At 34.3% G+C, this 26,201-nt stretch overlaps 1 protein-coding gene across 1 annotated transcript; it reads left to right on the forward strand.

Annotated features, from left to right (window-relative positions):
- Positions 1 to 478: 478 nt before the first annotated feature.
- Positions 479 to 19,424, forward strand: LOC128982654 (elongator complex protein 4-like; the record flags this gene model as incomplete). The annotated part of the gene is made up of 3 exons (XM_054401600.1): positions 479 to 717; positions 16,992 to 17,195; positions 18,628 to 19,424. Coding segments are annotated over 3 exons (563 nt in total), but the record flags the coding sequence as incomplete, so codon positions are not given.
- Between the last annotated feature and the right edge of the window lie 6,777 nt (positions 19,425 to 26,201).

Genomic DNA, 26,201 nt, shown 5'->3' on the forward strand with positions numbered 1-26,201 from the left:
AACTAAATAATACCAGAAATGTGCTAGCGGATCGATTTACTCAGCCTACAAGATCAAGCACCAAGTTTGAAAATCGAGCTTGAACCCAGCTTTAACAATCGCGATTGCAGGGCTTGTCTGCAAATAGTGTGTAGTCAAAAAATTAACGCTTTTGCCGCAGCAGATGATGACAATAAGTGATCGTGAAATCTATGTAAGTGAGAGGCGATGATGATATTTATATGACTGCGGTAGATGATCAGGATTTTTCCCCAATCGTAGAGAACAATGATGTATACTTGACTACAGGGAAATGTTCAGTATTTGGCTGAAATTGGAGTAGATGACAATGATAATAGCTAGACAACGTTTATTACACTGTACATTTTTTGTGTTTAATTCTATCCCATATAACTGCCTGTCTAGTGGTATGGTCAATTCTAATTATTTTCTAAATTGTGAATGATTTGAATTATGATTCTGTTAAATCTCCTAACAGACTGTGAGAATCCGTATTCTGCGCTTCTGTCAGACCTGTACAGCCACATACAGAAGCAAGGTCACAGTGTGAAGCTCGCGCAGCCACGCAGGACAGTTCTGCGGATCGTTCTACACAGCCTCGGTTCCCCGTTGTGGCCTCAGCCAGACTATCTGCCTCGGTTTCTGCTCTCCCTTCGTCACATGCTACAGGCTGCGTTTGCCTGCGTTCTAATCACATTATCCACTGACATGGTTGAGGTTAGTCTTTTAGTTATTCCTTCCGGATTTTGTTTGTGGGAATTAATATTTTGTGTAAAATATTTCATTCCCTACAGTGGAGATAAAAGTGTTAGTTTATTGTAATTATGCAAAATATCCAATATTTTTTCAATGATTAAGCTTACAAGTGTACAATTATAAACCAGTCATGCTTAAATCACCATAGGAAATTATACAACCCAATGACAGAGGAAAAGTCTGCGTTTTACTTGTAAGGGCTTACCAGCAAATTAGAGGTTGGGGCTGCTTTTGATGATGGTGACAATGAAAATCAGGATCCACGGGGATTAGGCCTTTAGAAAAATACTATTTTAACTGAGTTTTGTTGTGATAGGCATCTAAAATGTAAAGAATCCACTCTGGCACAAGAAAATATTTATACTGTGTACAAAGATTAGATTAGAATATTTCACTCTCTTTATTCAACTCTCACCTTCTATGGTTGAAAATACTGTCAGTGACAGCGACATTTTAAATCAATCGTGTATAGTTTATTGTATTATTTTATGGTAAGTTTTATCACCTGTTAACGGATATGATTGTGGTGGATACTAGTTTTGTTTCAAAATTTATGGAACCATTTTCAAACATCGCTTCTAAGAAAGGTATAGCTATGTGTTTCTTGTGCCAGAGTGGCCTATTTCTCTTTTAAGTAAACCTGATATTGTAACAATAATTCTTAATCGAGGTCCTTGTGCTCTACATCTTTAACCTAATTTTTACTTTCTCCCCCTATACCACAGTATACCGGTATTGAAAAAGTATTGTTTTTGTCAAAATTTTTGAGTTTGAGTTTTGAGTGGATACATACGTTTTGGGTCCCCCTGGACCAAAAAAGTGGTTTTCGAATTGATGTCTGTGAGTGTGATTGAGTACAGAGCTACAGACCTCACCTGTGGTCCGATTTTGATTAAATTTGGTATGTAGGTTCTAATCCATGGTATCTCCAGGCGTTTTTTACTTTCTCCCCCTATACCATAGTATATGGAGAAAGTATTGTTTTCGTCAAAATTTTCGAGTTTGAGTTTTGAGTGGATATATTCGTTTTGGGTCCCCCTGGACCCAAAAAAGTGGTTTTCGAAGTGATGTCTGTGTGTGTGTGTGTGTGTGTGTCTGTGTGTCTGTGTGTCTGTGTGTCTGGATGTGTACAGAGCTAGAGACTACACCTGTGGTCCGATTTCGATGAAATTTGGTATGTAGGTTCTAATCCATGGTATCTCCAGGCGTTTTTTTCATTTTTTTGAAATTTTGATTTTTAATGGGGATTTTCCCATAAAAACCCATAAAAAACCGGAAAAATCAGATTTTCTCAAAAATGGTCCGAACGATTTTGATAAAAATTTAGTATGTTGTAGCCCTTTAAATTCTGAACAAAATGGTACAAATTCCATTTCTCTAAAAATTACGGTTCAAAAGTTATGGTAAATTATGTTATTTTCCCATAAAAACCCCGTAAAATAACGAAAAATAGGGTTTTAGAAAAAAATCTAGTTTTAATTTAACATAGTATGTTATGGTCCTTAAAGTTTTGATAGTTTTTTCATTAAAAAAATAATTTTTTATGGGGATTTTCCCATAATACCCCATAAAATAACGGAAAAATAGGATTTTCCCAAAAACGGCCCGAACGATTTTGATAAAAATTTAGGATGTTATAGTCCTTTATATTCTAAAGAAAATGGTACAAATCCCATTTATGTAAAAATTAAGGTTAAAAAGTTATTGTAAATTGAGTTATTTTCCCATAAAAACCCCACAAAATAACGGTAAAATAGGATATTCCCAAAAATAGCCCGAACGATTTTGTTAAAGATTTAGTATGTTATAGTCCTTTATATTCTGAACAAAATGGTACAAATCCCATTTCTGTAAAAATTACGGTTCAAAAGTTATTGTAAATTAAGTTATTTTCCCATAAAAACCTCATAAAATAACTGTAAAATCGGATATTCCCAAAAATAGCCCGAACGATTTTGATAAAAATTTAGTATGTTTTAGCCCTTTAAATTCTGAACATAATGGTAGAACTACCATTTCTGTAAAAAATACGGTTTAAAAGTTATTGTAAATTATGTTATTTTCCCATAAACCCCATAAAGTAACAACAAGTGGGATTTTATAAAAAGCCGTTTTTGATTTAACTTAGAATAAACCATGCAGGTAAAGCCGTTTATACAACTTTCCAAGGAGGTGTATAATCAATGGTAGCATACAGCTAAGACCAAAATCTTGATTGCAAATTTCAAGCGAGGCAACTCGACAACTCGTAATTATGTTATAATTTTGCTTCATGTTTGTATTCTTGCAACCAATTAATTCATAAATGTTACATCAAATCAAATCTAATCATTTATTTAACCAGTATATTAACAAAACAAGTGTTGCTTTAGCTAAGTCATAACATTTTTAAAACATGCCTTACAGAGGTCTACATATATATATACACACACACAGGAATTTACAAAATGGCTTATATAATACTTATAAATAAAAATAATATCAGAGACTTATAATTCAATATTTACAATAGCATTCCTATAGAGCTGATATGAGTTAGGAATTATATAGATAGGTCTCAAGGTTATTCAACTATGGATTTAACTACAAGGATCGCTCAACATATATATTATCTAACAAATTAAAACTTAAATGGCTATCAAAATTAATCCTAACGTCTTTGACATTGGTCTACACATTGGGTCCAAGAGTGTGCTAGCGCCATGTGTTTGGATTGTTTTAAAAATCCGAATGAAATCTCATTGTTGAGTTGCTGAAGCTGAGTTAATACGGAGAGTAAGTAAAAAGGTTTTGCTTGAGACAAAGTTCAGCGACGGCGAGTTTATTTGGCGATACATCAATAATTTAATTTTTGAAAACTAGGTGAGATAAAACCATAAACTATTACCTACTAGAATTAATTATATGCTCAGTTATACTATAGATAATATTAGTATGAGTAATGGAACTAGGTCGGAAGTAGTCCACCAAAAACACACACTCATTTTACTTAAGGAAAGCACAACGCGCTTGAACCATAGATAGATCAGTATAATTAGGCCTAGTAGGTCTATCATTACATATCAATATATTTCCATTTTTAGGCTGGAAGTAAACTTGGTCCACCAAAAACACTAAACAATGATTTTACTCATGGAAATCACAACGCGCTTGAACCATTGATAACTTAGATCAGTTTAATTAGGCCTAAGTTAGTAGGTCTATAATTATTACGTATCAATATATTTTCCATTGGTAGGCCTATGATGTCGTTTGTACCAAACTTTTATACATTTGGCATCAGCTGAATAAAAACGAAGACAAAAATGAATAATAGGGCCTTGTTTAATTTACGAAAGGAAGAGTTTGTTTACAAAAACACTACACAATAGTTTTGATTAGTTAAACTATATCACAATGGACCTACAGGTAGGACAAATTATAATAAACCTAATATGTTCAAGCTAGGTACAATAATAAGCTTACCTGTATAATAATACAAGCTTCTCAAACTAAGTTAGGCCTACATATTTAGATTTTTTATACAAATGGAATGTGATTTGGTTATTAAAGTTGCATTCATTCCTTTGGATGTATATAGGCCTAGTATTCAAGTAGCCTATATATAAAACTTATAAAGTTTAAAGAAAAACCTTAGTGTATTCAGCAATACATAACTAACATAAGTAACTTAGCCTACTTCTGACTTCTAAAGAAAATTAGGCCTACTCAATCTCATAACATTGATTAAGAAAGTAGCCTAAGTTGATTTACCAATTGATTTGTTGGGAAAGTTAATTATGTTTAAAACAAAAATTCAATATATCTTAGTTGAACTACAAAATGACTTCTGATGACAAAAAAATAATTGATTCTTTCTACACAGCTTAAATAACAGATTTCGATTCAAAAAGTTAGTGTCACGACCAAGATTCGAACTCGGGACCTCCCGTTAGAAGAGTGAGAGCGCTAGCCACTACACCACGCAGGCATATCTGCTGCGGCGAGCTCTGAGGTATTGACTGTTGTGAATAAAGTTTTACGAAATTACGGTGGCGCGCTGGGCCGAGTTGGTCCGAACTACGTAGGCCATTTTGATTTTAAGCACGTTGTTCTACTAGTTTCAGACAGAACGTTGTTCCCGCGCTTTGGGTGTCAGGATATCAATGCTGTATTGATGTTGATTACACAACATGGAATACGGAAATCTATAAAATAAAGTATCGTATAGTTTTATAAACACAAACTAAGCACATTCTTTTACCTAAACTGAACATAATTTTATTTTTATTTTTTATGTAAATTACATAAGACTTTCTCTGTTGCAGAAAACTCACAGACTCGTTAAATTTCAATTTCCTGGAAAAGCAAAAACCTACATATTAGTGTTTAATGTACCTCTCCTATTCAAGCTTATGCGTATGGGTATAAAGGAAATTTCTGTTATCATCAATCGCAAGGAAATTCCAAATGTTTATAAAAAATAACGTGAAAATCAAGAAGTGGAATTCAGCTTAAAAAGAATATATAAAGTTTAACTAAATCTGGTATGTCAACGTTGTCAACCATTTAACACTGCAATTTCCATAGTTACATTATTTAGACGAGTTTAAACTTTTCAATAGACTAGGTCATAAAGAAAAAATAATACTTTCAAAAGAGTATCATGTTTATTAAAAATCAATGTTATAATAGTATAGATATAAAATTGTTCACTACTAGTGCTATATCGATCTTTTAAGTAAAAGAGCTGCTGCAAAGCTACATTTATGCACATTATTCAACATTAACCTGGTGCATACAACATTTTTTTTAAACAAAACATAATATATTTGTTTTACAATATTATGTTTCAAAACAAATAAGAATAAATTTGCTGCAAAATGTAAAGTTCCCGACATTACAATTAACCACGATAAGTTATATATTAAAATATGTATCATTATGTGCAATTGTAACATGAATAGGCCTATATTGCATTAGGATTGTTTGTGTGTTGTTCAATCGATGCATGATTATCAAAATTTTTGGTAAGAAACTACTTATAATCTGGTCTTGTTACTTCAGCGTCAGTTTAGTAAACAGTACACGATTTTATTTGTTGGGCAATGAAAATAGAGCTAGAATACTGCAACATGAAAAATATGTTTATAAACCAACCCATGACGTAAATAATTATGTAGGCTATCTTTTTAACTAACGCAAATAAGCTGTGTCACAGTCAATCGAAACCTTCATATTACATATAACATATACATGTAATATTATATGTACATTACATGTTATATTATGCATATATGCATTATGTGTTATATACATGAATATGTTATACACATATTCATGAACTTTAAATCCAAGCTATTTGAATGTTTTTACATGAAGGACTTGATAATATTTTGAGTGGGAATATGAAAGCAAAAATTTATCTAATGTTCGTTAATAGGTTGAAAAAAAGAGTAATGAATGTAGACATACATTTTTTTAATATTCTACGAGTCTAAAAATAAAAATAAAGTTCTTGTTTCATGTCTTACTAGGCATTACAGCTTTCTTCAAAATGAGACCAAATTCAAAATGTTATATCAACAAATAAACCCGTAGTTTGTGTTTAAATTTAACAATGCTCTTATGGGACTAAAAAACCAAGATGGCGGAGGTACCACAGACTCTTAAAGGAAGTCGTTGAAGCCTTTTTTGAGATCTTTGTGCACGCATACATACAATCATACATATAAGCAAACATTGCTCATAGGTTCTAATGAGTCAATTGGTAGGCGTTTAGATCAATAGTTAAAAAAGGAGATCTTCAACATAAATACAGTAGGTATAGGTATTTTTCAAATAGTTTTAAATTTTTTTAAATTATTTTACTTATAATATCTGTTAAATATTAGGATAGGAATGTTACTAAAATATATATTTTTCCAGATATATTCCTGATCCCACTAGAATAACAAGAAACATATTCCCAACTGTACCAATTCCAAAGCTACCTACTCCAGCACCTTGTTCTTACCCGATTATCAAACTTGAAACTTCCATCTACAAAAACACATTCCCAACCGTACCAATTCCAAAGCTACCTACTCCAGCACATTATTCTTACCAGATCATCAAACTTGAAACTTCCATCTACAAATTTCATTCAAAATCTGCATCAAAATGTACAGTGATGTATTAAAAAAGGTTGGAAGAAAGCCAAAACAAAAGAGTTTTATTAATTTAAAAAGAAAAACCAATCCAAAAACCGACGTTAGTAATACCAATAATGATACTAGTACCACTGAAAGGATTTGCGCAGGGGACTTTTCCCAAAATAATGAAAGATTTCCGGCCCATGTAAGGAATACTCAGTGCACCAGTAATGCAGTAACATCTATTGTTATGAACAGCATATGCCCTATTAATGAATGGTCTAGTGAAGTAATCAATGACATTTTAGTTTATGGCAACTCTCAGCACATTGAGTCACAAAACCTTCTCCAAATAAGTGATAACAGTTCTTCCCCAAAATTCCTGACAATCGATGAGGTAGTACCAGTTTTTAATATAAAAGGGTCTCAATGTGCGGTCACAATATTAGATCAAGTTTTTCAAAATTATGCAGGTCTTGAAAATAAGAATCTATTGGAAGAATTACATTTATTTTTTTCTCAACAAAGTTTTGGTGTATTTACATCTATGCTACTCTCTGTCGCTATAATGAAGGATGATCAAAATTCATTTTGGATGTTCGACCCACATAGTCGAGACCCACAAACTGGCACTATTTTTGAAAACGGTGTTGCGGTTGCTGTTCAATTTAATTCTATTAACAGCCTTCTATCGCTAATGACAACTAATTTCATGTTCACTGCAGAGTCATTGTTTACAATAACTCCAATAAGCGTCAGGAGTTCAAGTGAAATTTTACACGAGTCCGCACTACACACAGTTGAACCACAATTTAATACAGAGATAAATAATGAAATAAAGCCAAACAAGTATAATGATGACTGGATTGAAGTGGTAAAAAAGGTCAAGAAAAGAAAAATGAATAATAAACTACAAATGAAGGAAAGAAGAAACAACAAAGATTATAAAAAAACTGAATTAGACAAGAACTCAGACTACAAGAAAAAAGTCAGAACCAGTACTGATTACAAAGATAATGAACGAAAAAAGGATTTACAAAATAAGAAACACCTGAGGTCAAATGAAGAGTACAAAACCAAACAGAGGGAGAAAAACACAAACGCTATGAAAAAACTAAGAACGAATGAAGAATACAAAATTAAAGAAAGAGAAAATGATCTTGCTAACAAGAATATACTAAGAACAAATGAGGACTTTAAAAATAAGGAGAGAGAGAGAAACTCAATCACAATGAAAAATCTTAGATCAGATGCTGACTACAGGAACATGGAGAGAGAGAGAGACAGCAACATAAAGAAAAAGCTTAGATCAGATGATGACTACAAGAACACGGAGAGAGAGAGAAACAGCAATATAATGAAAAATCTTAGATCAGATGCTGACTACAGGAACATGGAGAGAGAGAGAGACAGCAACATAAAGAAAAAGCTTAGATCAGATGATGACTACAAGAACACGGAGAGAGAGAGAAACTCAATCACAATGAAAAATCTTAGATCAGATGCTGACTACAGGAACATGGAGAGAGAGAGAGACAGCAACATAAAGAAAAAGCTTAGATCAGATGATGACTACAAGAACACGGAGAGAGAGAGAAACAGCAATATAATGAAAAAGCTTAGATCAGATAATGACTACAAGAACATGGAGAGAGAGAGAAACAGCAATATAATGAAAAAGCTTAGATCAGATGATGACTACAAGAACACGGAGAGAGAGAGAAACAGCAATATAATGAAAAAGCTTAGATCAGATGATGACTACAAGAACACGGAGAGAGAGAGAAACAGCAATATAATGAAAAAGCTTAGATCAGATGATGACTACAGGAACACTGAGAGAGAGAGAAACAGCAATATGATGAAAAAGCTTAGATCTGACGAAGATTATCGAATAAGAGAAAGGGAGAGTGATAAGATAAATAAAGCTGTAAAAAGAAACAATGACTTTTTAAGATATCGAGAAAAAGTTCAAAATGAGCTTCGAAGGAATGGGTCACAAGAAGCTAGGTTAAAATTAGATGTAATTAAATTAAGAAGTTATCGTCCAGAATTTGTTTGTACTTTTTGCGAAGGATTGTTTTTCTTACATTCTATAAATTCTTTTAAAAACTCAGATTTCAGTAACCTTCCTAACATTGATACCTCTATATTTAGCGAATGTAAATGGATTTGTCACACATGTAATAAATATATTAAAAAAGGAAAAGTTCTGCCACTTTCAGTTTCAAATGGGTTAAAGTTTCCACATGTTCCAGAGTGCCTAACTAGTTTGTCTGATCTGGAAGAAAGAATGGTTGCGCCTTATATCAATTTTATGCAAATCAGACCATTACAAACACATACATTAAATTCCCAGCTTGGAATCAAAGGATCAGTTATCAATGTGCCAATTGAAATTAATGATATGGTTCAAAAACTGCCTCGCAATTTTGTAAATATGAATACAATACAAATCAAATTAAAAAGACATATAACACATGCTTCAGATTATATGTATGAAACTATTCGGCCTTCTGCAGTTTGCCAAGCATTGTCATACTTAAAGGACACCCCACTATATCAAAAGTACCATATAATAATTGATGATACATTTTTTCAACAATACTCAACACATTCTGATGAAAATGTAAATTTCATTGTTGATTCTAACGATGAGGCACAAGTACCATCCACTGCAATCAATTTGGAAAATGAAGAGTTCTGTGAGGAAGACAATGAAGAAGTGCTAATCATTGATAGAAATTTAGAAACATCCCTTAGTAGTGTTGAGGTCATTGCACCAGGCCAGGATAAACAACCAGTACCATGGCACATCCAGCCAGATATTGAAGAACTGTCGTTCCCTAAAATTTATGGTGGATTCCCAATGGATATAAAGGGGAAAATATCTTATGCAGACAGAGCAAAATCTGAAGCAAGACGTTCCGATAGAAGAAGCTGTACTCCTACTAAATTGTTATATATGGCAAAAAAGAAACTAGAGTTGAGCTGTGTTTCTAATATAAATGTTTGCTTGAGAAAGAAAAAAATCAAATCTAGTTTAACTGTCACTGATGCATTAAATGATTGTTTCGTCAATAGTTTAATTAATCATGATGATGGTTTTAGAGTATTGAACCAGGTGAGATCATCTCCAGCCTACTGGGAGAACAAAAAGAAAAACTTATTTTCCATGATAAGACAGTTAGGTAAACCCACGTTATTTATTACACTGTCATCTGCTGAAAAGTTCTGGCCTGAATTAATTCAACTTTTGGCAAAATTGCTACAAAATAAAACAATTAGCATCGAAGAAGCTTTGTCACTGTCTGATAATGATAAAACTCTATTAATTCGTAATGACCCAATCACCTGTGCTCGATATTTTGATCAAAAAGTTTCAAAATTAATGAAATACATAAAAGAGAAAGATTTTGGCCCTTTTGGAAAACACACTGTTATTGACAGTTATGAACGAGTAGAATTTCAAATGAGAGGCTCTCCACACGAGCATATATTTTTATGGCTTAAAGATCCACCAAACCAAGAAAATATTGAGGGAAATAATATAGAGACGTGCATACAGTTTATAGATAAGTATATCACATGCGAATACCAGGAAGACAACCCATATATGAGTTTTTTAAAACATCGCCATACTCACACATGCTACAAAGGGAAGAAAAATAAAAATAAATGCCGTTTTAACTTTCCAATTCCAATGATGCCATTTACAGCCGTACTTTCTCCTCTAGACAAAGAATCACAGACGGATGATATGAAATCAAACTATAAAAAAATAAAAAATTTCATGCATTTACTGTTTATGAAACCAAAAGATATTTCATTTGATGAAATGTTGCAAGAATTGGACTTATTTCAAAACACCTATATTGATGCCATTAAAAGCTCTTTGTCAAGACCTCAAGTGTTTTTAAAAAGAGGAAGCCTTGAAGTTGGAATAAATTCATATAATAAAGATATTTTAAACATATTTGAGGCTAATATTGATGTTCAACTAGTAGTTGAAGAATATGGCCTTGCATCATACATAGTAAATTATATTAGCAAAATTGATTCTGGTATGGTATCTCTACTCAGAGAAGCTGCTACTGACATTAGCCAAGGCATTGGTAACTCAAGAGAAAAATTGAAAAAAATCGCCAATACATTTTTAAACTGTAATCTCATGTCATCGCAAGAAGCAGCATATCATGTTTTGTCATTACCTTTAAGCAAATCAAGTAGGAGCACAGTGTTCATTAATACTAGTAGGATAAATGATAGAGTAATGATGCTAAAGCCTAAAGATATGTTACAAAATATAGATAATAACTCCTCGGAGATTTTCATGGAAAATATCTTTCAAAAATATGCAAAACGGCCTGAAGCATGTGAAAATATTTGTCTAGCCGATTTCACTTCAAATTACTCATTTAGTAAAAGAAAAAGTGAAGAAGTCAATGATGACGCAGAAGAAAATAGTATTCCTACTGAAAGAAATAAGAAAAGGATAATAAGGTATCGAAATTTTAAAATTTTAGCAGATCCACAAGAATACTATAGAGAACAGATTCTGCTCTTTTTCCCTTGGCGGAATGAGCTAGAAGAAATTGAAACCGTTGATTGCAAAGAGAAGTTTATGCAACACCAAGAGGTCATCAAAGAAAATGCTAAGCCTTACTGTTCCATGCCTGATCAGGTTTTAGAAGAAGCTGTCAACACGGTACAGAATGAAGTGAAACATGTTGAAGAAGAGGAAGTTGAAGACTTTGTGAATGATGAACTCCCTAAGCATTACAAAGTCAATGTTATGGATCAAGGGGGATTAACAAAACAAAATTTGGAATTCAACCGTTATTCTACTCCTCAAAAGATTTCCTTAGCACAAGTTAATGCAATGTTACAAAATTTAAATGCAAAACAATCAACTTTTGTTAAACATATTTATAGACTCTGCAAATCTAACACTTTACCTTTCCATATTTTTCTCAGTGGATCTGCTGGTGTTGGAAAATCTACAGTCATAAATGCTTTATTTCAACTTTTAACACATTATTTTGATAATTTACCTGGCTCAAATCCAAATTCAATTAAGGTTTTACTTTCTGCTCCATCTGGAAAGGCAGCATTTTTAATAAGAGGTGTAACACTACATACAGCATTTGCTTTGCCAGTATCACAATTTGGAGGGCAAATGCCTGAATTGGCTAGTGACACTGCCAACACCATAAGAGAAAAACTAAGCAACCTGAAATGTCTAATAATTGATGAAATTTCCATGGTAGGTAGTACTCTCCTCAGCCGGGTCGACACCAGGCTGCGGCAAGTAACAGGTAGAAATGAAATGTTTGGCGGGATATCGGTAATAGTTGTGGGTGACCTCAACCAACTTCCACCTGTGATGGATTCTTTGGTTTTTCTGCCTCCCAAAAATAATGATTTAAATTTACTCTGTGGTATTAACCCTATTTGGGAGGAATTTAAATTTTATGAACTTACTGAAATTATGAGACAAAAAAATGAAAGAGCATTCATTATCGCCCTTAACAACCTAGTACTTGGAAGTATGACAAATGATGACCTAAATTTATTCAAAAGTCGAGAGGTAAAGGAGATTGACGTCCCAAAAGACGTAATCAGACTTTATTATGAAAACTCAAGCGTAGAAGATTATAACAATCTAAAAATTATTACATCAGTCGGTAAAGAACTCAAGTCAGAAGCTACTGATATGGTAATAGGTAAAGTTAGCGAAAAATTAAAAGCAAAAGCCCTGGACTGTATTAAAAAGAAAAAAATTACTGAAACTGGTGGCTTGCCAACATCATTACGTTTAAAAACAGGCATAAAATATATGATAACCACTAACATAGATGTCGAAGATGGTCTTGTTAATGGTACTTGTGGAATTTTGAAGAAAATAACATTCAAAAATAAATGTCTTATTGACAAATTATGGTTTTCTTTCATGCCAGACACAACTGTGGGCTGCAACGCACGAACTCCATTTTTAAATTACATGGAAACTGAAAACATTGATCCTAGTCTTGTCCCAATAACAAAAAGAAGTTTTACATTAAATATTGCAACCCAAAATCATTATCAAATAATTCGGCAACAGTTTCCATTAACCCCGGCTGAGGCACTAACAATACATAAAAGTCAAGGACAGACTTTCGATAGTGTCTGCATAGATTTTAATAAAAAAAATAAATTAAATAGACACCTATTGTATGTTGCTCTTAGTAGAGTCACAAAAATATCTGGTTTATATATACTTGGCACATTCAAGGCTCCAATGCCTCCTCCACCAAATGATCCTACAATGGTTGAGTTGGATAATTTAAGGAGAAACAAACAGCTTGCCATTCTTACTGATGAGGAGGGTGATTGTAATGAAAAAGTTTACGTCTTTGTATAGACTTCTTAATAAGAAATTAAACAGAATTTGAAATGAAAGAAAATGCTTCTACCTATTGATTCACAAATTAACAACATACAGAAGAAGAAATAACAGAAATATGGAAAAAAGCTATAAATATTAAATCACATTATAATGAAATTAACATAAGAGACAACTAATTTAACACTGCACTGATAATCAACAACTGTGAAATATTTTTTTTATAAAAGAAATCATCTAAGCTACAGCAAGTAAGTTTAATGTCTAGTATTCTTGCATTCTATTATTTTACATTCTGTTTTTTGTTATAGGTATATTTTATAACATGAGTTTAGTTTCTAAAATTACTATAATGTTATTCTCATTGATTATTATGACGATACATGGAGCCGATGGAGTTGTCTTAACCCAAATTATGTTTTACTATAAGACGTATACAAAATAAAGTACTGTAGTTATATGCTTATATTTCTCAGCCAGTTAGACAAATATTTCATCATATAAAATGTGCCTACTCTGTGTTATGTGTATGAATATTGATTTTCTAATTTTTTTTTTATAGTTTTTTATTGTAGACTATTAAACTTACAAAATGTTTTTCTTAGATATTCTGTTTGCAGAATACTTATCCTGATTGAAACAAAACCAAGACTTTAAAGAAAACCTTGATCTTGGAGGTATCAAACAAATCCTTCTACCAGTCTTATACCTTACTCTTCCTGCCTAATTTTCCTACATTTCCTGCCATATCCACAGGTAATTATTGATAGCTTTCGTCCATCATGTATAATATTAATTGAACTGTCCAATAATGTCAAAATATTTTATTCAAATATTTAACTCTTTGTCTATATACGTGATTCAATATTTTTGATATCATGGACGATAAATACTGAAATTACAAAATTACATGCCTAAAAAGCAATCTTATATTCAGTTTCTACAATTTTTAATATTTTGTATGTACATTATAAACACTTGTACTTACATAAAATGTTTTCTTATATACTCTGATTGCAGAATACCTATCCCGATTCAAACAAAAAGAAGACTTTTAAGAAGACTTTGATTTTTTTAGATATCAAACAATTCCTTCTACAAGTCCTGTACCTTGATCTCCCTGCCTGATTTTCATATCTAAAGCTATTTAATTTTTTTCATCCACCATATAATATTAATTGGACTGCCCAATAATATATTACCTGATTTACATATTCAACTGTAAATAAAATATGTTTGCATCGTTATTATTATGTTTATATTTTTATTGCTTTCATTCGCTTTTAAAATATATTTACCTTTGGTGAGTCCTTGGAGCCTAGATATTTTAACTCATAATACTATTAAAAAAACTACAAAGCAGATCTCAAATCGCACAGTATACTTGATATTTACATCATAATTACTTTGGTGTTTGAAAACTACTTATGGATGATACCGTAATTAACTCTTAATCAGCTGTTTGAAATTATCCAAGATAGCCGCTAGCTTCCAAGGACACTTAAAATTTTATGCATAGTGATGATTGAGTGTTTTAACAAAGTTTATGACTTAAACATATACTACATTTGATTTTCCAGGTTGTACTGGCTGTCGTCTGTTTTTCAATTCTTATTTTATGTTACACGCTCCAGTTACCCAGAATAAAGTGTTCAAATTTAATGCCAAAATACAGGGTGCGGCAAAACAAATTCCGCAGTTTTGAGGATTAATAAATAAAAAACGTGGATACTTAGAAACATAATATTTTAATCTTATAAATACGTAGAACATACCATTTTGAATTTACTTAGTTTTGAAGATGATGTCGTTAAGATGGCGGCCATTGGCTTCAATACACATTTGTAGTCGTTCTCTGAAGTTCCGTGCAGCTCTTGAGCACATTTCACGGGGTACGGCATTCACTTCTTCGATGATCCGCTGTTTCAGCTCTTGCAGTGTATGAGGCCGTCTTTTAAACACCTTTTCCTTTAAGTAGCCCCAAAGAAAATAGTCACATATACTCAAATCAGGTGACCGCGCAGGCCAGCCAACATCACCCCTCAAAGAGACCAGACGTTCAGGAAACATTTCCCTCAACACATCCATGGATAATCGAGATGTGTGAGCTGTAGCTCCATCCTGTTGGAACCACAAGTCCCCTAATCCATGTTCTTCAACAATGTCATTGATTCTTGGTTCCAAGAAGTTTCGCAGCATTGACACGTAACGTTCAGAATTAACGGTCACTGACACACCTTCTTCCTCAAAAAAGTAAGGGCCTATAACACCAAACTGAGACACTGCACACCACACTGTGACCTTGGGAGAATGTTGCGGTTTCTCGTGCAAAATGTGAGGGTTGTTTTCAGCCCAGTAGCGAAAATTCTGCTTATTGACATGACCACTGAGGTGAAAATGTGCCTCGTCACTGCTGAAAAAAACTGCATCTTCGGGGATCTGTTGAAGCATTTGCTCACAAAGATTTTGTCGGTTCACATGGTCTACAGGGCGTAGTTCCTGGACGCACATAATTTTAAAAGGATGAAACTTTAAATCGTATCGAAGCATTCTTCTTAAGCTACGGTCTGAAATCCCAAGGGCAACTGCATGCCTTCGAGCAGAACGTGTCGGCGAATCCTCAACTGCTGCTCTCACTCGTTGGACATTTTCCGGTGTTCTAACGGACCTACGTCGACCATGATGGCGTGTTCTTAATGTGCTTCCAGTTTCTTCTAACTGCTGAACCCAAGAACGAATCGTTTTTGCGTCCGGAACATTTTTATTCCGTGGAACATTGAATTGTCGTCTGAAGGCCCGTTGTGTAGCAACCACAGAACGACTGTTTTCGTAAAACGCACGCACAGCAAAACCGCGATGCGCACCAGTCCAAACCATGTTAGCTACTGAAATGGGGTCAGCGACAGAACAAAGGGAGACCACCTGCACCTGCCTACCCCCACCACTGCCCGAGCGGCGGGAGATTGAAACTGCGGAATTTGTTTTGCCGCACCCTGTAGTAGGAGAACGTATGAGTCAGTTTACTTATACTGTTTATTTTTAATGGCGATCTTCCCATAAAAACGCATGAAAGTAATGGAAAATCCAATTATTTTTGGAAAAGTCCCGAACGATTTTGATAGTCATTTGATATGTTTATAGTCCTTTAAACTCTAAACAAAATTGTCTAATTGCTGTAAAAGATGGCGACTTCCCATATAAAAAAAACATTCTCACACTTACCAACGAAACAGGTCATTGACTAGCTAATGGGAGAAAGTATGTGTCAGATTGCTGATACCGTTTATTTCACTTTTTTTTAAATTTTTAATTTTTAATGGTGATTTTCCCATAAAACCCATAAAATAACAGAAAAATCAGATTTTCTCAAAAACAGCCCAAACGATTTTGATAAAACTTTAGTATGTTACAGCCCTTTAGATTCTGAACAAAATGGTTTGTTAACTTTGTCATTTTCCCATTAAAACCCCATAAAAAATTTAAAATAGAATTTTTGAAAAAAGTGCCGGTTTTGATTAAAATTAGTATGTTATGGTCATTATAAGACTAAACCGTATAGTGCAACCCTCAATTGCTGTAAAATTTACGGTTTAAAAGTTATTGCCACTTTTGTGATTGTTCCTATAAAATATCATAGGTAACGCCTACCCATGATAAACGTTTTTGACAAGCTAATGGGAGAAAGTATGTGTCAGATTGCTGAGACCGTTTATTGATGATTTCTTATGTTCCAGCGAGCTGTAGTAGAGCAGTGTGAGCACTTGTCTGACACGGTTGTCCGACTGCAGTCTCTAGCAAACAACTCTAACCCTGCGTACAGTGAGTACAACGGACTGTTGTCTGTAGTCAAGCTGTGCAGCCTCAACACTCTCACTTCACATACGCCTGACACCCACGACTGGGCTTTCAAACTCAGGAAGCGAAAGTTTGTTGTCGAGGTATGTCAGCTTTGAATACAAGCAACTATTTGGAAAATAAGGAACGTTTTGGAACAATAGTTTCTGTAAGAAAAACATTGTAATGTTACTTTTTTTGTGACCAAACAAATTGAGGCACTTCTAGCGGTAGACGAGCTTTTCAGTTACTTGGTGACCGAGTAAATAACATCCCCCTTTTTTAGAGATGGTTCTTAAACTTAACCATTGTCTATTTGGTGAAGTTAACCTCAAAAGTGTTTGTAACTGCTGAAAGTGGCTTGTTTATTTATTTTTGACATTGAATCTTGTTGTAAATTAATGGCCTTGATTAATCCAAGTATATCTTAGGATAATCATTACCTTATTAATTTTATGTAGCTCTGGTTGAACTAAATCAATGATAATCTACTTCATGACCAGTTATACTTAACCATTCAGGCGTGTGTTTACAAGGTCAGTAGAGCAGGCAGGTTATCTGCCTCTAGTGTATTTCAAGTTACCTAAGACAGGTAGCCTGCCCGCTAACTGGCTTTGTGTAAACACTGCTTTTAAGATGGTTTGACAATGCCACAACAGCCAAAAACAAAATTACCTAAAAAGTAAATTTATAGAGAAATCGTGGAAAAATTCCCAAATCAAAGGGTTAAAGGATCTCATGCTTATACATTTTGGACGTGAGATACCTGATCTAAATTAAAAGGTTCTATAGTTTTTTTTTATTTACAACTAGCAGAGTACCCGTCCTTCGTACGGGGTTGGCATATAAGTATCAAATGCTTATAGCAGTTATGAGTGAGGACATGGTTTAAGAAATTTCGGTTCTTTTTGAAGTTCGTTCGCTACGCTCACTCACCTTTAGGTTGGAGCTCGTTCGCTGCGCTCACTTTCCTTCAGGTTAGCTCGTTCGCTACGCTCACTTGCCTTCAGGTTAGCTCGTTCGCTACGCTCACTCGCCTCCAGGTTGAAGTTCGTTCGCTACGCTCACTCACCTTTTGGTTGCAAATTAGCTGTTGTCATAAATGTAAAAGAAATAATGCTAGTGCTGCACCCTGTTGGTAATCCTTGTAACTTTAATGCTATTGAAAATCATAGAACAGAACCAACTTGTTTAATTGAAACAGCTGTTAAGATTCATTAATTCCATTTCTCATAAGGTTAACATGGGAACCTTTGCTCCAGAGCCACTGGGGCGGAGCCCGGAAGGATTTTTGGGATAAAAATATGCCTATATGTTAATCGGGAATATGAGCTATCATCATGCCGAATTTCAGCCCGATCCGACCAGTAGTTTTCGCGTTTACTTTTCCCATACACACAGACACCACCTCTTTTTTTTTATAATAGTATAGATTATCAATCAATTATCAATCACACAAACTTTACACTTCATTAACTCACATTGTGCAGTTTAAAATAAGTAATGAATAATAAGGGTTTTCCACTTTTTTGATAGAAACTCCATCTGCCCCCGGAACTGCTAGAGTCTGCACAACGAGAGCAAGACGAAATCATCTCCACTCCAACGATGAGCTGTGCGACAAGTGGAGGAAGAGGCAAAGCTCTGGACTTCTAGAAATAGTTTGAATGTGTCACGTTTGTCTCCCAGTAAAGTTTATAAAGCTGGATTTTCATAGGGGCGGAACGCAGAGAAGCGATTTTAATGGCGGTCTGCTCTGCTGTTAGGTAATCAGTACCGTTAAATTTCCTCAGAAAAGAGGAGAACGGACTCCACACTTCGCATTCCGCACCTAGGAAAATCCAGCTGTAGGGAGAGCCAATGTACTACCATTGACTATTGTTGAACCAGACATTCCATCCCCATGTTAAAGTTATCACCATAATTAGAATTAAAATGGACATAGTTGAATTGAACCAACGAAAGAGTGTTGTGTTGTTATAAATTATTTTTTTATACCAATTTTACAATCAATTATTCAATTTTTACTGATAGGATGACATTTTGTAAGCTATAGCTCCTCATTTGTTGCATGAACTTCCTCAGTAACAAAAACTAACGGATAAAACAAAATTTTAAACTGTAGCACAGTCTATGGCTTATTCAACTGTTTTGTTTTTGTTTAAACAACTTTTGTCTAGATGGGATGTTTACTTGTGTAACCAAAAGTCAATGCTGGAACTTCAACATGGAACTGGGATGTCTATTATTCTCCATAGTTATTTTATTTATGCAACTGTACAAATTTTTTTTAATACCCTGGTACAAAATAATAAAATTATTTTTATTTTTTACGAGTTTGTTCTTCTATAATTTGAAACCTAGAAGTAAAATTTCTTAGAAAAAAAGTTAATATTTTTTTCATAATTCCAAGGAAATTGTGGTCCGACCTGATGGAAGTGGGTCAAAATTATAGGAGGGTAAAGATTGGATGTAAATCCCTATTAAATATTTGTCAGTAAGCCTAGTCCTTAAATGGTCCTTAAATGGTCGGGTAATTGCGTAGTTGTGTACGAACCAGGTGACACACTGGTTTAATGTCCCCACACCTAGTTTAAAAAAAACCTTGGAGGCCAAAGGTGTTAAGCGGGCTAGAGTCATGAATCGTGATAACGAACATAATATCAAGTACAAGTTTAATGATTTTACTGACTTGAGAGAGTGATTTTGCTGAATGTAAAGAATGAGTTATGAAAGTTCCTGTAGATAACAGGCAATTTACGATTTTAATTTTTAATAGTGCTTACTATTTAGAGTTTTCTTAGCGATCAACTTTAACTGTATCATTTTATTGATCAAAATCACGGTAGGGCCTTTACCAGAATCGTTTTAAATTTTATCTTTTGTAGGGCTTTTCCCAGGTGTGAGCAATGATGATGGTACAGTAGCACTGTTGGTTATTGGTACTGAGTTCACACCTGTACACTACATTTTTTTACTTACAAACCTGTACCTGTGGTAGGCTAAGATATATAAATATTTTCAAACCCTGGAAACTTCAGCACCCCGACTTGGGGGGACGTTGGTGACGAATTATAGACAATAGACAATAGACAATTTTCTTTATTTGTGATTTCTTTAAGAAATACAATGGCGTCAGAAAGATTCAGAATGTTTAACATTTAGATTGTTTTAACAGTTTACATTTTCTTTTGTGTTGAAAGTTCATAATTGGTCAAAAAATTCCTTAAGGGAGTACACCGGTCGGTCCACAAGCCAGTCCCAGAGTTGCTGTTTGAATTGGTTTCCTGTTGCGTTCTTGAGGTTGTTTGGAAGAGAGTTGATGATTTTTCGGCCAATATAAGAGGGTTTTCTGCTGTATTGTGTAGTGTGGTGGATCGGAAGGTTGTAGTCGGCTGCTTTTCTGGTGTGGTAGGAGTGAAAATTCTCATTTCTGGGAAGGTTAAGTTTTTTTGTGTACAGGACAACTCCATGGATGTAGAGTGCTGTCACTTTTAGGAGCTTAAGGGATTTAAATGCTTCCCTGCAGCTGTCTAAGCGCTCAAGGCCGGAGAGTGCCCTGACAGCTTTTTTCTGGAGTACCAACACTTTGTTGAGGTTTGCTTCTGATGTTCCTCCCCAAGATATTAAGCAATACCTTATATGCGATTCTATTACAGCATAGTATGCTGTCTTAGCTGTTTCCAGACCTCCTATCCATTTCATCCTCTTTATTACATGGACACCAGATGCAAGTTTTTTGGTCAGGTTGTGTATGTGGTCGTTCCAGGAGAGGTCTTCATCAATTGTCAGGCCCAGCAGTTTTGAGTTTTTTTCAACGGTTATTTCAGGAATTTCTTGGATTTGTTCATGTTTTTGGCTGAAGTTTAACTGGGTTGTTTTTGATGGATTAATGGCCAGGTCATTTTGAAGGCAGTACTGCAGTGCTTTGTCTGTTGAGGATAAGATGTTGGAGTGTAATTCTTGTGGTAAGTCATGCATAAATAGAAGAGTTGTGTCATCAGCGTACATTATTGTTTCACAATTGTCATTCCTAATAAAATCTGGAAAATCATTGGTGAAAAGGATGAACAAAAATGGGCCCATGACTGAGCCCAGGGGCACTCCCCTGTTAATCGAAAGTTGTGTGGACCTATGTACAGATTTTCTCCCATTTGTGTTTTGCTGGATTTCGACAATTTGTGTACGTCTTTTCAAATAGCTTGCCACCCAGTCTTTGGCCATTCCCTCTATTCCTAGGGCTGTGAGTTTGCTTAGGATGAGATTATGGCCCAGGCAGTCAAAAGCTTTGCTGTAGTCAAGTAAGACAGTTGATACATATCTGCGTGCTTCTAGATGGTCAATGATTTGTTCGATTAAACTAGTTAGAGCTGTGGTGGTGGACCTCCCTTTGAGAAAACCATGTTGGTTTTTAGTGATTAGATCATTGCTTTCCAAGTGACTCAGCATTCTTGACAGAGCGACCTTTTCTATTACTATTGAAAAGGTTGATATTAATGAGATAGGGCGGTAGTTTTCTTGTTTAGTGCGTGAGCCTTTTTTGTGCTTTGGGTATATTTTTGCTATTTTTAGGGCGGAGGGAAATTGTCCAAGGCTAAAAGATTTGTTTATTATGCTGACAAGTGGGGCTGCCAGTTGTTCGGCACAGTGTTTTACAACTTTTGATGGCACTTCATCTACTCCACATGACAGCTTTGATTTTAGTGAGGCTATTGTTGCTAAGACTTCTTTAATGGTTGTAGGAGTTAAAATTAGTGGCTGGACATTGTTTTGTGGTAGAAATAGTGGATGTGTAATTTTTTTGTTTTTGAATTGGCTTCTGTTTTTCTCTAAAGTGGAGTCTGCTATTTCTGCAAAATATTGGTTTAGGTGTTCAGCAATGTCAGTAGGGTTATCTAATATTTTTCCCTCTATTTCCAGCTGCAGATTTGGTTCTTCCTTCTGTTTACATTGTTTTTCTTTGTTGATGATCTCCCAGACAGCTTTGGATTTATTATCAGCACTTGTGATGTATTCTGCAGTGGCTTGTCGCTTGAGGGACCTGAGCTTTAAATCATATGTTTTCTTTTTTTCCGACATTGTTGTTTTATCATTTACATTTCCGGTAAGCTCGTATCGGTGTAAGGCATCTAGAAAATCTTCTTTTAGTATTTTGACTTCTTCATCATACTGAACCTTAATTTTCTGTCCTTTCTGCTTAGCTCTTATTTTTTTGATAGGGCAGGCATGGTCCAGTATGAGCCTTACAGTCCTTTGGAATGCAGAGTATGCCTCTTCAGCATCAGGGGTATTGTGCACCTTTATCCAGTTTTCTTTGGAAAGTTCGTCTTTCATGCTATCCAGGTTTTTTCTTGAAAAAATTCTTTTTTGTGACATATCCGTTTTAGCAGTAACTTCACTCTGTATTTTGAGGGTACATGTTTGGCCTGTGTGATCTGCTATTCCAGCGTTAATTATAGCGAAATCTATAGCATTATCATGTGTGTTCGTACAGATACAGTCTATAGAGGTTCTTGAATGGTTAGTGATTCTTGTCGCTGGGAGTGGTAGTCTTCTAACTCCAAAAGTTGACAGTTCCTCTTCAAGATAGTTACTACTGGCATTTTCAGTTAGCCTGTCTATATTGATATCGCCCATTAATACAACGGTCTTGGTGTCAGCTTGAAGTGACTCCAGAACTTCTGATAGGATGTCAATGGCTAACCTAGCTTGTCCCCCTGGTGGTCTATACATACCAAGTAAGTAGCAGTTTTTGTTCTTTATCCTTATTTTCACTAATGCTGCTTCAAAAACTAAGTCTAAACTTTGGTTGGAGATTTCTATTTCTTCTGCCTTGATAGCAGCAGTTTCCTGGATATAGATTGCAACTCCTCCCATTCTATGCTCTTCCCTGCAGGAATATGTGACTAGGTTGTACCCACTAATCTTAGTGAGTAATAACATATCTGAGCTGAGTCCATGTTCAGTAATCACCAAGATAGTGGGTTTGAGTTCACTCATTAGATGATTTATTCTTTCAATCTTTTTCCTAAGACCTTGAACATTTTGGTGAAAAATTGTGATGGAGGTTGTTTTATTTTGTGTAATAACTAAATGTCCCTGATTATCTCTTCTTTGTGCTTTGGGGTTTGTGTTTTGGTTGTTGTCATTCAGGGGGGAAGTTGATTCTATGTTTTGTCGTCTGTTTGTTTCTTCACACCTAAAAAATGGTTTAGGGTCTGATTTGAGTCTTTCAGTATTGATTGGTTATGTTGTTTACATTGTGGTAGCTTATGGTGTGAGATCCCATTTATGTACTCCATGTGTTGGTTTAAAAAGTCTTCAAGTGATTCATTTGGTTGTAGTTTTTTAGCGGTACAGGGAGGTCCTTTTTGTACTTTAAATGTCTGTCTGTTAGCAGGAAGTTTATCAATGATGGGAGATTCTTGTTGTGCACATTGAGTGGACTTGGGGCAAGGAGTAGACTTTAAACTGTTCTGGAGAGTATTTAATTTCGATTTTGTATTGTTTATGTTTATGTCCTTTTCTTTACTTTTTTTCATCTGGAGTGACACACTAAAAATATTCCTATTCATTACCCTTAGCTGTTTCCTTATTCTTCCGTTTGCATCGGTTTTCGGGCTTTCACAAGACGGTGTGGGTTGTGTATCACTGGGGAAGTTTGTATTCTTAGCATTCTCTTGCTGAAATATTTTACTTTTAATTGCTGTTAAAGTGTTTTCTGTTTCTTCTTGCCAGGTCTTCAGCTTCGCTAGCTCAAGTAGCAGGGACAATGAGCTGTTTTGTGTTGGGAGCTCAGAGCTGTGGGTTTGAGATTCGGAGTTTTTGAATGTTAAAGTGTTTTTTGCTTGATGATTTCCAGAAACATTATATTTTGTTGGGTTCTTAATAGTTTGTTGTAGGTTCTTTATTTCTTTTTCTAGATTACAAATTACTTGATCTTTGTCCTTGTCTTGATCTTCAAACATTGTTGTTAGTTCAGCTCTGAGTTGTCTCTCTTTGATTAGCTGTTGCTCAGCTTCATTTAAGGTTTGTGTTATCGATGTTATTTGATTTAATAAAGATTATCAAGTAAATTTGACAGCAAGTGCTTGAAGTGTTACTTTACTGGATATTGACCTAATGGTTATCGACTGTGGTGTCTTGAAGAAGGAAAAATAATCACTGGAAGAAATGTTGTGTTTTATGAGGAAAAATTTAACTTTGGGAGCACACCAATTGAAGACTTGATTCCCGATCATGTACATGAATCCAGATCAAGTAAAAAGGAAGAAAAGAACAAAGAAGAACCCAGATCATTGTCTGATGAAAATCTAAGAATTTCTATACCAGATCTTGAAGAAGAGGAAGAAGAAATTGAAGATCATCAATCAATCAATCAAACAAAATAACTTTATTCATATTGCACATTTTGTACAGAATGGAGTCAGTGATAAAAACACAATATTAAACTTAAGACTACTTACAAAGAAAATTGTTATTATAAAAAAAATCAAATTTCAGGAAGTTGGAAAAAATCTTCTAATTTATACAAGGGTCTGTTGGTGAGAAATAATTTCAATACTTATATTTTTTATATTGTCAGGTAAGCTATTGAAATATTTAACACCACTATAAGATGGAATTTTTTCATAAACCGATAAATTATGTCTGTTGAACGCCAATTCATTACCTTTTCTGGTTGAAAATGTATGAAAAGAGTTCAATTTTGGCAATCTTTCATGTCTTGATTGAATATAAAGGGCTATTTGATAAATGTATAAGCTAAAAACAGTCATAATTCTTATTTCTTTAAACTGCTCTTTTGCGGATGTTTTTGACTTTAGTTTTAACATAATGCGAATTGCTTTTTTTTGAAGTTCCAGAATGCTATGTAGGTTAAAATTTGATGTGCCCCCATAAAGACACAACCCAAAAGAAGTATGTGATTCAATTAAGGAATGATATACTATTTTTAAGGTTTTTAAACTACTAAATTTTGACATCTGTCTTAATGCATGTATGCCTGAGTTGACTTTATTACAAACGTTTTCAACATGACTGTCCCAGTTGAATTTATCATCTATATGCAATCCAAGAAATTTTATTGTTTTAACTTCATTTAGTAAAATTGTATCCATAAAAATATTAAACTCAGGTGAATTTTTGCTCGTTGAAGAAAAATTTATATAATTAGTTTTTATTGTATTCGGTAATAAATTGATTTCATTTAAATATTGGTTACATTTGGTAAGCTCAACAAAAGAAGAGACTTCCACATCAGCATTTGAATTTCCGGATATTTTTATATTGATGTCATCGGCAAATAAACAAACACGATTGGGAGATTCTATCAATGAGGGGAAGTCAGTTAAGTAAATTAAGAATAATAAGAGCCCCAATATTGATCCTTGAGGGACACCATACTTAACAATTTTCGTTGAGGAAGTGTAAGTAATTAATTGGTTATGGCTATTTATGTGATCAATTGTGACATACTGCTGCCTGCCTGTAAGATAAGATTCAAACCAACGCCAAGCTCTCCCTTTTACACCGTTACATTTAAGTTTTTCAAGAAGTAAATCATGTGAGACACTATCAAAGGCTTTTGTTAAGTCTAAGAATATTCCCACTACTTTTTCCTTTGAATCAATTGAATTAATTATAGATTCACAGAAATCGACTCCTGCGTCAATCATGGACCTTCCTTCTCTAAAACCATATTGTTCCTTATCTAATAAATTATTTTCCTCTAAGTATTTTGAAAGTTGTATATGCACAACTCGCTCAAAAATTTTTGAAAATGAGCATAACAATGAGATAGGTCTGTAATTACACACTTCTTCTGGGTTACCATTTTTATAACAAGGTTTAATTTTTGATTTTTTTAATTTTTCGGGGAAGATTCCAGAGATAAAAGAAGAGTTTATAACATGTAGTAATGGTAATAATATATATAGACGAGCCTGTTTAATTATTGGCATTGGTATTTCATCCCAGCCAGTGGAAAATTTATTATCAAAAGAAGTTATAGTGTTATCCAGCTCTTCATAAGTAATTGGTGAAAGACTGAATTTTGATATAAATTTTTTGGAGGGTGAAATAATATTTTTCGAACCAGTAGAAGATAT

This window comes from Macrosteles quadrilineatus, unplaced genomic scaffold (genome assembly GCF_028750875.1).
Source record: "Macrosteles quadrilineatus isolate MER2022 unplaced genomic scaffold, UCM_ALF_1.0 Scaffold_911__1_contigs__length_26200, whole genome shotgun sequence".
NCBI classification, from domain to species: Eukaryota; Metazoa; Arthropoda; class Insecta; order Hemiptera; family Cicadellidae; genus Macrosteles; species Macrosteles quadrilineatus.